The 14,174-nt window shown below is 41.1% G+C and overlaps 1 protein-coding gene across 18 annotated transcripts in view; it reads left to right on the top strand.

Moving 5' to 3' along the window:
• Window positions 1-14,174, top strand: part of LOC147026056 (ATPase family AAA domain-containing protein 2-like) — a 138,367-nt gene that overhangs the window by 81,694 nt on the left and 42,499 nt on the right. For all 18 annotated transcript variants that reach the window (XM_085881078.1, XM_085881063.1, XM_085881070.1 and 15 more), the window contains 7 exons: window positions 2,496-2,670; window positions 3,476-3,564; window positions 3,753-3,912; window positions 6,703-6,793; window positions 6,933-7,247; window positions 9,217-9,340; window positions 12,960-13,146. In XM_085881078.1, the coding sequence (XP_085737204.1) occupies window positions 2,496-2,670; window positions 3,476-3,564; window positions 3,753-3,912; window positions 6,703-6,793; window positions 6,933-7,247; window positions 9,217-9,340; window positions 12,960-13,146 (1,141 nt within the window). The remainder of the gene's footprint in view (window positions 1-2,495; window positions 2,671-3,475; window positions 3,565-3,752; window positions 3,913-6,702; window positions 6,794-6,932; window positions 7,248-9,216; window positions 9,341-12,959; window positions 13,147-14,174) is intronic.

The raw sequence follows: 14,174 nt of genomic DNA, 5'->3' as shown, positions 1-14,174 counted from the left end.
GAGACTGGCACAATGTGTGCAATGATCCAGTGCTGATAATGATTGTTTAGCTTGTTTTAAATACTGTACCTCTATATGATAAATTTGTTGTAAAACTATTTACATTCCTCATTTATCTGAAAGGTTGTCCGACAAAGCAATTCAAATAATATGCACAAAACAGCTCATTAATATTCATGATCCTGGAAGTATTATAGACAGCGATGCATTGAGTGTCTGAGAGGTATTAACACCTCTATTGCTCTGACAGTTTTTTCTAGCTACCATCGTTGATTTTGCTTCGTTTTAGACTCCTAATCAACTTATCTATGAATGAAAGAAATAAAAATGGGCAAATTAACCAATTTGATTGATTAGTTGTACACCACATCGACTTATCGGCCAAAAAATACTGTACAGCTTAGATTGCTGAATACTGTGCATTACTGTCTGACCCTGACGTTTGCGGTTCCACTATTTGCGGAACCCGTGTATTCGCGGTTCATAAAATGTGACCTGCTTCTACATTTGTGGCCCTGTGCTTCGCCTTTCCGCGTTTTCGTGGGCATATTTGCGGTTTTTCACAGGATTTTTGATTTTCCCTTGTGAATCGCGAACCGCCGGGAACCTATTCCCCTTTTCCCCATTGAAACAATGCCATGGCATTCGCAGATTCGACATTCGTGGCATTTTACAGGAACTTATCCCCCCCGCGAATGTCAGGGTCTCATAGTACTTTATATAAAGCACTAGCAGGGGTACCCATCATTGCCAGGCAACGCTGGATCCCTCATCCCATCCCACCCCTTCCACTGCTTCCTCCCACAACACCACTTCCCCTCCCTCCTCCTATCTCCATCCTTCCCCTCCCTCCCACAAAGGAATTTTCACAGGGTTTTTCAGCACGTTAGGGGAAAATAAATAATTACAATAAAACGCGCTTTCATTTCCTACCAACCTCTAAGTTTCCATGTGTCATGTTGAAATCTGCCTCTTCAGGGACTAATTCATCAATATGGCCAGAAGAAGTCAAGGTATAGATGTTTATCCTCGTCGTCATGAGCCAAGTAATGAATCAGGGGTGTATTCAGTTGTCAAGTTTATTGTGGAGTGCTCACCAAGTGGCTTAAGCACTCAAGCAAGCACTCCATTCGTACACATTGATAAAGAATGGCTGGCTTGGCAAGCACTAGCTAGCTGCTTGGTAACTGAATACACCCTGGACATATTGGCAACATACAGTACATACAAAACCTGACAAAAGGACAGTTTTTTTTTTTTTTTTAAATGAAGACTTCAAATATTAATCTTGACTATTAATTGTCAAGAAAACTTACCTTGTTCAGTTTTAAAATGTACATAAACTCAGATGTGATGTTGAGTGTACGAAAGTGGGCGTGTACATTTCGTATAACTTTAAAGTGTACGTATACATAACTTCTTTAAAATGTACATGTACAAAATAAATATCTCTCGGGAATTTCATCGGCGGCCTCGTGACAAATTAATTATGGACGCAGGCATTCCACGACCAAGCCAATTTTAACGTTTATTTTGCTTCACATAAAATGTGAATTGCATATCCATCACTTTGTTTATGTCTTGAAAAGTCGGGCGAAAGCCAAAAGTTTTTTTTAATGAAAGACCACCATTTCCTTTCAATTATGCAAATTAACGTACCTTTATTGGGCAGTGTATATTAGACCGCTGCTACGATCGCTGCAAACAAACCATGCATTACCTCATTTGAGTTGTAATCAAAATGTACTTTTGCTTCCTCAAAACCGGTATCTTTATTTAATTATAGAAGACCTGTTGTTCAGTCTTCAAATGTACATCAGAGGCCTTTGAACCATCAGAGCTATGCGGAGCAAAAAAGATGGCAGCGATTTCTCGGTGACTGTTGGGAAAGACTTGACCTGGCTAATGGGCAGTGCTTGTAACACTGGGGGAGAGAGGTGAAGGTGTGGCCTGTAGAATGGGTAGCACTTGTGACCCACAGACAAACTCAGCTTTATATTTAAGATGCAACAAATGCACACGAGTTGATGAGTGTGCGCGCGGCAGCAGAATTTGCAGCATGACACTGTAAGCCCCACCAACCAGGCTCAGGCTGCCATGAACTTCATGACAGAAATAAACACAAGGAAGCTGTAATGGGTAAAATCTACAGCAAAGGTGAAGTAAGTCTTAAATACATTGGAATTAAGAAGTGAAACAGATAGACATAGCTACTTTAGTGTGCAGCCTCCTGGTACTGCATGCTTTAAGTAGTTTTACCACGATATAAAACCTAGGCAGGATCATTCGTCATCAGGGCAAATACGTACTGTATATTGATGACAACATGAAGCTTTTGTTATTTTTTGATAAACTACATTAGACTGCAATCTGCTTGTTATGCATAAATTGTTGGGTTTGGGTCAACCATTAGATCTTGTTGATCATGACAATCAGTTTTCTTTTCAATAAGTTTAATATTTTTGTAATTTAAAAAAAAAATTTTTTTTTGGCAGAGGTTGCCTGTTTTATGGACCTCCAGGCACGGGTAAGACCTTGGTGGCAAGGGCGTTGGCCAATGAGTGCAGCATTGGTGAGCGGAGGGTTGCCTTCTACATGCGTAAAGGAGCTGACTGCCTAAGCAAGTGGGTTGGCGAGTCGGAGAGACAGCTTCGCCTCCTTTTTGATCAGGTGAAACTCTTCTTCCTTAGTTTTAGCTTATCTGGAATTTATATTCCAGATATGGTATTGCCATCATACACTGTCCGTCCGTAGTCTCATTTTTCGACTTCTCCGGCCAAACCGCTGTGCCAATCTGGCTGAAATTTGGCAGCAACGTTCCTCTCATGACTGGTAACAGGAATTGCAAAGCTCGTTGTGGTCACATGACGTTAAGTAGATCAAAATGGCTGCCTTAGCAAATTTCTTCAAAAATCTTCTTCTCCAGACCCACCAGTCAGAATGCAACCAAATTTGGGTTACAACATTAGGCCAGGGTAGGGATGTTAAATGGCGGAGGTTGTGCCGACCACGTGACGAGAAGCGTGTCAAAATGGTTGACTTGGTCAATTTTTGGGAAAATCACATAAATTCCTTCAAAAATCTTCTTCTCCAGACCCACCAGTCAAAATGCTTCTAAATTTAGGTTACAACATTAGGATAGAGTGCTGATGTTAAATTGCAGAGGCCATGCTGATCACATGACCGGAAGTGTGTCAAAATGGCCGACTTCATAAATTTTTGTGAAAATTGCGTAAATTCCTTCAAAAATCTTCTTCTCCAGACCCACCAGTAAGAATCCTACCAAATTTGACTTGCAACATTAGGCCAGGGCCCAGATAAGCTACAGGTCCTGTGGTCCTATTTTTCTTTGGTTGCATCTTGAACCTGTGATGACATTCATTTGTTTTATGTAATGAATTTAAACTCATGAGCCTTGGGTCAGAATTTAAAAAGAAAAAAATCTTTGTTTGTATCCTTACACATTCCCTTGCAGGCTTTTCTGACCAGGCCTTCCATCATATTTTTTGACGAAGTTGATGGTCTTGCTCCAGTGCGTTCAAGTCGACAAGATCAGATACACAGGTAAGGCCGGGTGTGATGAGAATATGATCGACTGCTTCCGAGCCCGAGTCAAAAAGTATTTCAGTGTTTGTGATTAAGATCTTGCTCAACATAGCTCTTTTTGCCAATCTTTACTCCATGTGTGATTTGGCCATTTTTGATTATTATCATTCCACAAACGTTCAGTATTTTAAAAATATTTTTTGCAGCTCAATCGTGTCCACGCTTCTAGCTTTGATGGATGGCTTGGATAACCGTGGGGAAATTGTAGTCATTGGTGCAACCAACAGGCTGGATTCTATTGATCCTGCTCTGCGAAGACCTGGGCGTTTCGATCGAGAGTTTCATTTTGGTCTTCCTGATGTGCAGGTGCATAATCGTGATTTATCGAAATAGTGATTTAAACCAACTGAATCAGGGTAGAATGTTGACTCCTTATTTAATTGTAGGTGCTTTGCTGATGCTAACCATCTATACCTTTGTTGCCTGAAAAAACAACAAATATATCTGAGATCACAAAGGGTAATCCTCCCCTGGCTGGGGGAGGCTTTCCCTTGGCAATTGCCCATGACTTACCCTTGGACCATGATCCAATGATGCAATTTTTTTTTGGACCACCATACGACCTTGACCTTCAATATTTAGGGATCGAGTGTAAATTAAGAAAACGTGTTCACATCCATAATGTATCCATAAAACTCAACATCATGAAAATCGAAGGAAAATTATTCAAGTTGTAATCAAAAAGATGTTTTTTTGTTAATTGGGTCACAATCTGAAAAAAGTAGGTCAAGGACACCAATCCAATATCCATCCATCCATCCATTGGGACCATACTCTGTGCAGAGCGTTGGTGCTGCTTAAGCAGTCTTCTTGGTTATTGGGCACAATCCTGGACAGGTCGCCACTCCGACACAGGATACCAGCAAGCTGGCACTCATTTTGCCGACCTCAGAAGGATGACTGGCTGATTCAACCCCACCTGGTATTAATTCATGATCCAGACAAGCAGGATTTGAACTCGGGACGCTCGGATCCCAAGCTCACCACTCTAGCCATTAAGCCAACACCAGGCATACTCAAATATCAGATGCACAGCTTCTGTGTAGGTCCACTATTATAATGCAAGAACATCTTGGAAGGTCAGTCTTTGAGATGCCTTCCACATTGCCAAAATTGAGAGATGACAAAAACTCGTTTTTATTTATGTATTATTTAAAAATATTTCCTTCTTCGACGCATTTTACCTTGACCTTTATCCCAGAGGGTATGATGTAAATTAAGCGTAAATGTGCCTTACTCTAAGCTATCTGGAGCGAGCAATTTTGTTCTGATCGGACAAACCCGAGTCGAGTTATTGTGAAAAATGTTAAAATGTCTATAATTAGTTAATGACCTTAAAAATTAGGTCAAAGTCAAAAAAATTGTCAACCCCGTATATATTGTATTCCCATTAGTGATGCTAATTCTTATTCCGAAAGTCCCAGCCAGCACATTTCAGAAATTCGGAGTGCAGGAAGAAGAAGAAGACGAAGAAGTAAAAAACAACCTCAATGGTGGTTCAGTACTTGTAGGAGTTTAAGAAACTCTGGGGTATTATTAAAAATGTGGGTGCTCATTGTTGAAACAAACCCTACATCAGCTATAAGCCTCTCGCTATCTTACAGCTTAAAAAACCTCATGCTTGTACAGTACGGGACTTTCACAAATACGTATGAATGCTAATGAGGCCTTTCACGCACTCGGTGTGCGCGCGTTTACGCTGACTCACTTCTGCTAGCGTGGGCACTTTTGACCTGCCATTGTAAAGGAGAAATCGAAGGAAATATTCTTTCTAACATAATTTTCATCATTTAAATGAAAGGGTGGAAATTTCAGAGTGGTTCACCACTCTAAAATTGTTCCTGGATGCAAATCAGACTCACGGAAATAGAGGAAATGCGAGGAATATCTGTGGATGAGATGTGTCGAGTTCCCACCATTTCCTATTGATATAAGCGAGTGGCGGCAGTGGATAAAACAGATACACACTTCTCCATTTCGCAATCGATGCAAAAATCTAGTATAATTTCTCTGGTCATTGAGCCAAACAAATAATTTAATATATTCGTAACGGCTGTCACAGCTCCCACTCCGCCCCTCCCCCAGCATGATTAATTGCAAATATCATTTTAAACTTACCCTGTGCATGCACAAGCCCTAGATACGTCCTTCCCATCGCTGTTAAGAACCACTCGAGCCAGATACGTTGTTTCCCTCATGGAAGTCTGCCTGATGCATCCATCTCTCATGTAAATAATGGCTGAAATAAGTTTTTGTATTTCCACGTCGTGAACACAAGCTTTGTCGAAGAGTTGGTAACCATTACTTTGTTGGTAATGACTCGCAGCATCGTCTTCCCAATTGCCAACAACCAATAAATAACTACCCAAGCCTGCCATGCTCAGAATTTGGGCCTTTCACCGGTCCACATTGTCCGGAATTTTTACAGTCAGTTCAGCTGCAAGATCTCAGCCCTCACAGCCCTGAGAAAGTTCTCCAAATCTTTTGTTGTGCAGCGGCACACCCCTTTATCTTGTGCAGCGGCACACCCCTTTTTCTTGTGCTTTTCCAAGTATTTTTGGCTTCTTTTCGAAGCTTGGTGAACCATTTTATTTACGTAACAATCCTTATCTCGCGCACACGATATATATTCAGGGTGTCCGGACATCGCTGTTCCTATGTGTTTCTGCCGATGTGTGCCGAGTATTCTGGGAGAGATGACAATCATTTCAAAAGTCCCATATTCTCATGTGACTATCAAGGTTCTTTGTATAGCCTTTATTCATTTATATAACTTCATTGCCCTTCCACTGTTGGTTATAGGAACTTTCAAGCAGCCAAAGACATATTTTGAAAATGGCCTCTCCAGTTAGTAACACGTACTGGCAGGGTACCCTTCTCTTATTGGTTCGTCGATGTCTCCCCTCAAATGAGCAATTTCTTGGAGTGTGTATTGGTAGAAACGGGAATTCAACGTAAAGTGATGATGTTGACCGTGACACGTAGTACATTTTGACCTTATAGGCAATAACGGTCTCCTCAGAAGAAAAATATTATGATTTACATGTGATATTATCTTATTTAATATTTTTTGTTGTTGGGTGGGGGGTTATTCAGGCACGGAAGCGCATTCTCCAAATCCATACACAGGATTGGAAACCGCGTTTGTCAGAGGCTTTCATGGATGAGATTGCAGAGAAATGCGTTGGTTAGTCTGTTTTACCTTGCATTTTTGGTGTTTTTCCTTTTTTTCGAACCAGTTAATAGAGTAAATGGCAAAGCTAAGCTACCAGTGAGGAGTTGGAGGAATATTGTAAACCTGTTGTTATCTGCACTGGTTGTTCCAGGGTATTGTGGAGCAGACATAAAGGCGTTGTGCACAGAGGCGGCACTCTGCGCTCTCCGCCGGCGCTACCCGCAAGTCTACGGTACGAGTGAGAAGCTGGTCCTGGACGTCTCCTCCATCATAGTATCAGCCAGAGATTTTCGCTGTGGCATGGATGCCATTGTGCCAACATCCCAGCGTGCGGCCAGCTCTTCTGGAACCCCACTTCACTCGTCAGTGCGTCCTCTTCTGCAGGGCAGCCTGGAGGCGCTGATGGAAAAACTAGGCCGTGTCTTTCCAAATGCTCAAATAGTTGACCGGCAGCGACAGAGTGAAGGTGCTTTCGGTTTGAGTATTATGTTCCAAATAATTTTCCACCCAAAGTTCTTGCATTGCCCAAATGTTTGACATATAACAAGGTAAAGGTTAGGCTTTGAACCTTTTTTTAAAAATTATTTTATGGGGATTTTTTTTTCTAGTCAACAATGAAAGCAGTGGAGGTGGCATTTGAGTTTTAATTAATTTAATTAAATTTATTCATGATGCTTGCGAACCCAAACGCTTTTTTTTCAGCAGGTATCATGAAGTGTGTGTGTGTGTGTGTGTGTGTGTGTGGGTGTGTGTGTGTGTGCGTGTGTGTGTGTGTGTGTGTGTGTGTGTGTGCGTGCGTGTGTGTGTGTGTGTGTGTGTGTGTGTGTGTGTGTGTGTGTGTGTGTGTGTGTGTGTGTGAGAGAGAGTCGGTGATCCTACTCGGGATGAGACAACTTCATAATATGGCGATTTATTTATTTGGAAGCTGCTTGTCTGTCCTTGTTGGACACATGAGAGCCTTCTATGTGACACCATGTTTGTTCCATATTACAAACATGTTCTCGTTCAGGTGATTTGGTCAATGTGAAAATGGATTAGCAACCAAAGGTTTGTGAGTGCAAATTGTGTTGAAGCCCACAGCATTAAGGATTTGGATACTAATCCTCTTCGGAGCAGGAAATCTCGAAAGAATCATGTTTCTATTGGATTGTCAGGAAAACCCCAACTGGCTCACTAATTACCTTCAGTGAACAGGTAATTGAGATTCCGCCTTGTCCTAAGGAACTAGACATGGTCTCTCTCGAGATAAACTTTGTTGGATAATCTTGGAGCGAGAGCCAATTTGATGCGCATGTGAACCGTGAGCATTTTCAATTTGATTTGAGGCAAGGTTTTGGCATGCTTATTTTCTCCCCAACAACAATTTCCAACACTGGAGGTGCACTCGTGACCCAAAATGCAACAGCAAATCAATAAAAAAAAATAATGGTTTTATTAACCATGGAGGAGGGTACACAATACAATTGTAAGATGTGAAAATAAGAACTGGCAGTACCTGTTTAAACTAGACACAAAGACTGCTTCACCTACTTGACTATCCTTGCTGATACAGACGCTCACAAAATATATTATGAGACATGAAAGGGTTGGGGGTGGGAGGGAGAAGGAAGACTATGTGAGCGTCAGCCTTTCTTCAACTTGAGGCGCCACAGGATGTTTCAGTGTCCTCCATGACAGCTGGATTTTGTCAGGTGCGAGACAAGCTGGTCAGCACAGAGGATACACTCCCACCGGCTGTACTCTCCACATTGCTCAACTTTCCAGACTCACTCAGGCTGTAAACTCTGGTAATTGGCTACACCCACGCTTTCTCCCCAGACTGGCACAGCATGGGTGGCGGTTGGGCTTTGTAACCTCCAGCATGTGACGTCACTGCGGTCCTCATATTGGCTGGGCTCTTCGCCCTGTGAGCCACTCCGGCGCTGGTGTGCTCCAGGTGTCTAGCGCATGCACACCATGACATCAAGCAACTGGCCGTTAATAAAATAGTACAGGAAATGGAAGCACACAGAGGAAAGTACAGAGAGATGCTGGAAAAACAAGGAGCTGTCTAAACAATCGATCCTGACATTACTAATTGGGGTAATTATCAGTTGAGTTATTCTAACAATTAATTAATCTCCTTGCCCCCTAAGGCATTTTTCTCAATGTTCCATCCACACTGTGGTTCCGTTGTCTTAAATATCTTAGAACAACTAAATGTGGACTTTGAAATGCTTTTTGTAAAAGGCAAAGCATCCCTATAACCCAATTGAAGGTTTAAAAGTGGAATAGGTGGTGGTGGTGGTGGTGGTGGTGGTGGTGGTTGTTTGTTTTGTCATCATCCCAAGGTGTTAAAATTCAAAATATAGTTTCCCCCTCGTAATCATTTTTAAGATTAGGATGTCTTGGTGATAAATTAACTAATTTTTCTCATGCCAAATTCTCCTTTACAGATCTCGTGAGCCAGCTTATGCAAGATGATGGGTACAGTGACGAGGAAGACTTGCCTTCCATATTCCAGAACGGGCCTCAAACGGTCAACACTACGATGATACGCCATCCATTCCTCTCTTCATGGTACGTTGATGGTTTTTATATTCCTGTATTTTTATCTTGTTTTATTTATTTTAATTTTGTTTCAAACCAAGTGTGAAATGCTTAATATTTGCGCCTAATTAATTTTCACGGCTTTTATTTTATTTTATTTTCCACGAATTATAATAAATAATTTTTTAAAAACAACAGATATGCAGTATAAACGTATTTACTTCAAACAAAATATACGTTTAAATACGAGCAACAAAAGGACATTCTCTCAGCACAAATACATGTAAAGTCTGGAGTTCAATACTTTCGAACATCGTGAAATTAAGTCAAAAGTCTGCCTTAATTAACTGTCCATAATTAACAAAACAATACACTGGCTGATCACTCTGCCATTGAGCCAGACTTTTTAAAAATTTTAATCCTCTCTTTTACCATGTCTTCTTAATTTTCACCCAAAAGCATGGAGGGCCTCTTGGCTTTCTCAGCAAGGACTGGATTGTCTTCTTCTTACTTCTTACTACATCTTTTTACTCCTTCTTCTTACGATTTCTTCTTACTACTTCTTCTTACTACTTCTTCTCACTACTTCTTCTTACTACTTCTTCTCACTACTTCTTCTCACTACTTCTTCTTACTACTTCTTTCTACTTCTTCTTACTACTTCTTCTTACTACTTCTTCTCACTACTTCTTCTTACTACTTCTTCTCACTACTTCTTCTCACTACTTCTTCTTACTACTTCTTCTTTCTACTTCTTCTTTCTACTTCTTCTTACTACTTCTTCTTACTACTTCTTCTTACTACTTCTTCTTTCTACTTCTTCTTTCTACTTCTTCTTACTACTTCTTCTTACTACTTCTTCTAACTACTTCTTCTTACTACTTCTTCTTACTACTTCTTCTTACTACTTCTTCTTACTACTTCTTCTTACTACTTCTTCTTACTACTTCTTCTTACTACTTCTTCTTACTACTTCTTCTTACTACTTCTTCTTACTACTTCTTCTTACTACTTCTTCTTACTACTTCTTCTTACTACTTCTTCTTACTACTTCTTCTTACTACTTCTTCTTACTACTTCTTCTTACTTCTCACCTTGCTGTCATTAATGGACTACCCAGCTGTGTTTGGAATTTCCTGATGGCACGTGTTACACAAATCAATCTTGGCTCGAAGATGGTCGTCGTTGTCGTTATAATCTCTCCTCTTCCTTTTTTTTTTCTGGATTTTCTGGAATGAAAGTATCAACGGCGTCGTTGGCAGCATTTATAGTTCTGACTTCTTGCGTTTCACAATACTGAGGGTTCGGCAGGCCAGGAGTTTTCGGAGATTTTATCTATTTCCACGACAACATCTCATTAGGCGACGGTTTGGAAGATGCTCTATGTACAGTATTGATTTGACATTTCGATGAGGATGATTTTTGTCTAAAACAGGTACACTTTTATAGCTGACAAACATTTACTCAGATTTTAACACTTTGTTTCACATTGCCGTTATCCACCAACCGCATGTATTGTGTTATCTTTGCGAATTAGCATCAATGGCGACCATAGCGGCATAGTGCCCGATCTGCGGCGCTGCCTTCATTTACATTTTCCGTTAGTTGTAGTATACAGAGATATACATTTACTGTCAATCATAATTCCTGCAAAAATGGTTTAAAAGAAAAATCCTGAAAGATAATCCCCGAGAATATTTAAGTACGTATATTATACAGTGTTATATAAGCCTGGTGTTGGTGCAGTGGTTAGGGCAGCGGCTTGGGATCCAAAAGGTCCTGAGTTCAAGCCCCTGAGCGGCTGAGTCAACCCCCTGGTGTATTAATTCAACTGAATTAATACACCAGGGGGTTGACTCAGCCTGTCATCCTTCTGAGGTCGGCGAAATGAGTACCAGTGTACTGGGCCGGTGTATACGCCGGTTAAAATAGGTGTACCATATCCCTGTGTTGTAAGAGGCGACCAGGGTTGCGTCAGGAAGGGCATCCAGCGTAAAACATGTGCCAAATCACTATGCGGATCATACGGATGATCCGCTGTGGCGACCCCGAACGGGAGCAGCCGAAAGAAGAAGAAGAGATTATACAGTGTTACAATTGAAAATTGAATCTCTCTACACAGCATAATGGATATAAAACTTACCTTTTCATCAGAAGCTTTGGAATGCTACACTTGCTGGACCAAAGGTATTTTGAAGCGAAACTTACACCAAAGTCAGATGGTAACTGATGACTCGAGGGTCCATTTAAATAGGTGGGGGATCTGCTATTCTGAGCTTTTATACGAAGCAGTGAAATTTTTGTTGTCTTATGAATGGTGCTGGGTTCTTCAGAAAATTTATACTAACAAATTTAAATGGGAAGAAATCTATAAAATGTAATTTGACACGAATGCGTCTGCATATCCCTTCGCACATGTTGGGTGGCAACCCACTGTTAAGTTTGCTCTCAATTAAAGGACAGACAATTAGAGGAAGAAAATAGGAAGAGAGACGCATTTAGATGTTTATAACTCAAGTTATGGTCTGCAACATGATTTTCAATCGGCACGTAAACTTTAACCTTTGACCTGTTGAACCCAGATTGGATTCACTTCATCTTTGCATTGCAGACCGCACTTGTGCCAAAATTTATAAATGTGGTGTAAAAATTCTGGTTCTGCACCATTTTGTGTAATGCTGTAATGTTGGCTGACTTCAAAGCAGATTGGAGATGACTGAAGGCAATTTATTGTGTGAACAGAGCAAAAAGAGGATGTGCTGGAGTGGAATAGCAGGTTTTTAAGATGAGTGCTCTGATGCCGTCCAGGCCATTTGTAAAATCCGAGTCCAAGGTTGCCAGAACCTTCTCCATCATCCCAAATGACAAAGACAGAGTCCAGGAGCAGTTGGGTGGACTGGCTGGTGTTGCTATAGAGAGTTAGGGGTTGTGGACACAAGATTTGTAAGTCAACACAGAATTAAGGCGTTCAGCCCTCTTATGAGCTGAGTCGGCTATGGTGCCATTTGAAGTGAGGGAAGGGATTTTGGGTAGGGGGGGGGGGTATACTCAGAGACTGACTGAAGGTGCCATTAGGTTTTGGAGGAAGGAGACAGGTTTGAAAATTGAAATGTAGGAAAGAATGTTATCGCTAATTTCAGCACAAAATTTGTTATCTGTGTGGGCACCAACAGAAATGAAAACATTTTTGACAGGCTTTTGTACTGGTATGATCATAATGAGTGGAAATTATGAATGATTATTTATTACTTATTTCTGGTTGTTTTTGAGAAGAATAAAAGAATGAGGGAAAGGTTTTTGAGGCAGGATGAAGAAAGAAAAAAATTAATCCAAGCTTTAAAGGAGGATGAGACAGGAATAAAATTTTGCAAGGGGCGAATGAATGAGACGCTTGCCCGTGGAAAGCCGAAACAGCCGAGGCAGATATAAAAGACAAAAATAACCAAACAGGCATGCAAAGACGATGGTGATGAGCAGACAAAACACAAAGTGGACAACAATCAACAGCAACAAAGACAAATTTTGAATGGTTTTGCTTAACCCTAGAAGCAAGTCACTCAGAGACTCGAGATAAAGCTTTCAAACCCCACAACCAAACATCTTGTGACATCTGTGTTCTTCATCTTCCTCCGCCATTTTCTCCTTGCAGCTCAGCCCCACAGCGGCCTTGCTCACATCGCCCACGGCTTTTACTGGCTGGTGCGTCAGGCTCCGGCCAGACCTCGCATCTGGCACCAGCACTTGTACACAGTTTGGAGCGACTGCCAATCCACAAACTGGACCTGCCATCTCTGTATGGTGTGAGTGCGCGTACACCTGAGGAATCATGTGCACAGGTAAGGGATGTGAGCTTGGAGTCTTTATTTCGCTTTATAATTATGAAACGACTGATTTTCAACTTCAGAAGTCAAACTGCACCTTAAATTTCACAACATAATCTGTGAAATATTTAAAAACTAGATGCTCTTCCCAGCCATACTGCATATATTCTCAGAAATTCAAACCTCATTGCCTTCTCCAAATCAAAGCTTCTTGCTCACCTCATCTGTTCATCCCCCTGTAATGTAGAAATGTGAACCTCTCTGAGTCTGTTGGGTCACACTTTTCCCTACAGTCCTTCAAGACTGCAGCCCATTGTTATTTCATAATGTCTTTCATGATTGTCATCTCATCAAGTCTACCTTTTCTCTTTTCTACACCTGCTGACTCCCCCCTCCATCGCCCCACCTGCTGCATCTCTAATTCTCTTACTGTGGTGTACCTGTTGTCCACTGTCACCTTGTTGGATTGGTAACCCTCTCCGTTCTGTCATGCACCTCTTCCATAAGCTTCAACTTTTATATTTAAAATCAAATGCATGAAAAGGCTTTGGTAGAAAAATTGCCTTGTTTTTTATAAATCACTCTTGTCTTTCTCCAAATAGCTTAATAACTTTGAATGCCCTCTACACAGACACCATACTCCTATTTTTCTGACAACCTTTCCTTTCTTCCTTCTACCTTCTCTCCCATATTGGCCCATTGCAACTGATTTTTGATGGACCATCTTGAAATCCACAGCATCGGTCGACAAAACATGTTGACTGCATGCATATAACCACGTTGACATTGTTACAAACTGTTTCATGCTTGTCTTATTTGAGCTTGTTAAATGCCATCCTTAAAACTTGCCAACACAAACATCGTGCAGATGTTTTGCCATGCAATTAGTTTAATTGTGTCAAACCAGGCAGTTCTGCTTGTCTTTCTGGACCCTATTGAACTACACCCATCACTTTATAAACATTGCGTTCACCGAGGGCTCTGATTAACCCACCCCTCCCCCCCCCCACCTCTTTTTAGTTGAAAGTACATTGTAGATCATC

This window comes from Eptatretus burgeri, chromosome 5 (assembly GCF_056783735.1).
Source record: "Eptatretus burgeri isolate ZD-2024b chromosome 5, Ebu_testis_v1, whole genome shotgun sequence".
Lineage (NCBI taxonomy): Eukaryota > Metazoa > Chordata > Myxini > Myxiniformes > Myxinidae > Eptatretus > Eptatretus burgeri.
This window is presented reverse-complemented; position numbering and strand designations above follow the sequence as displayed.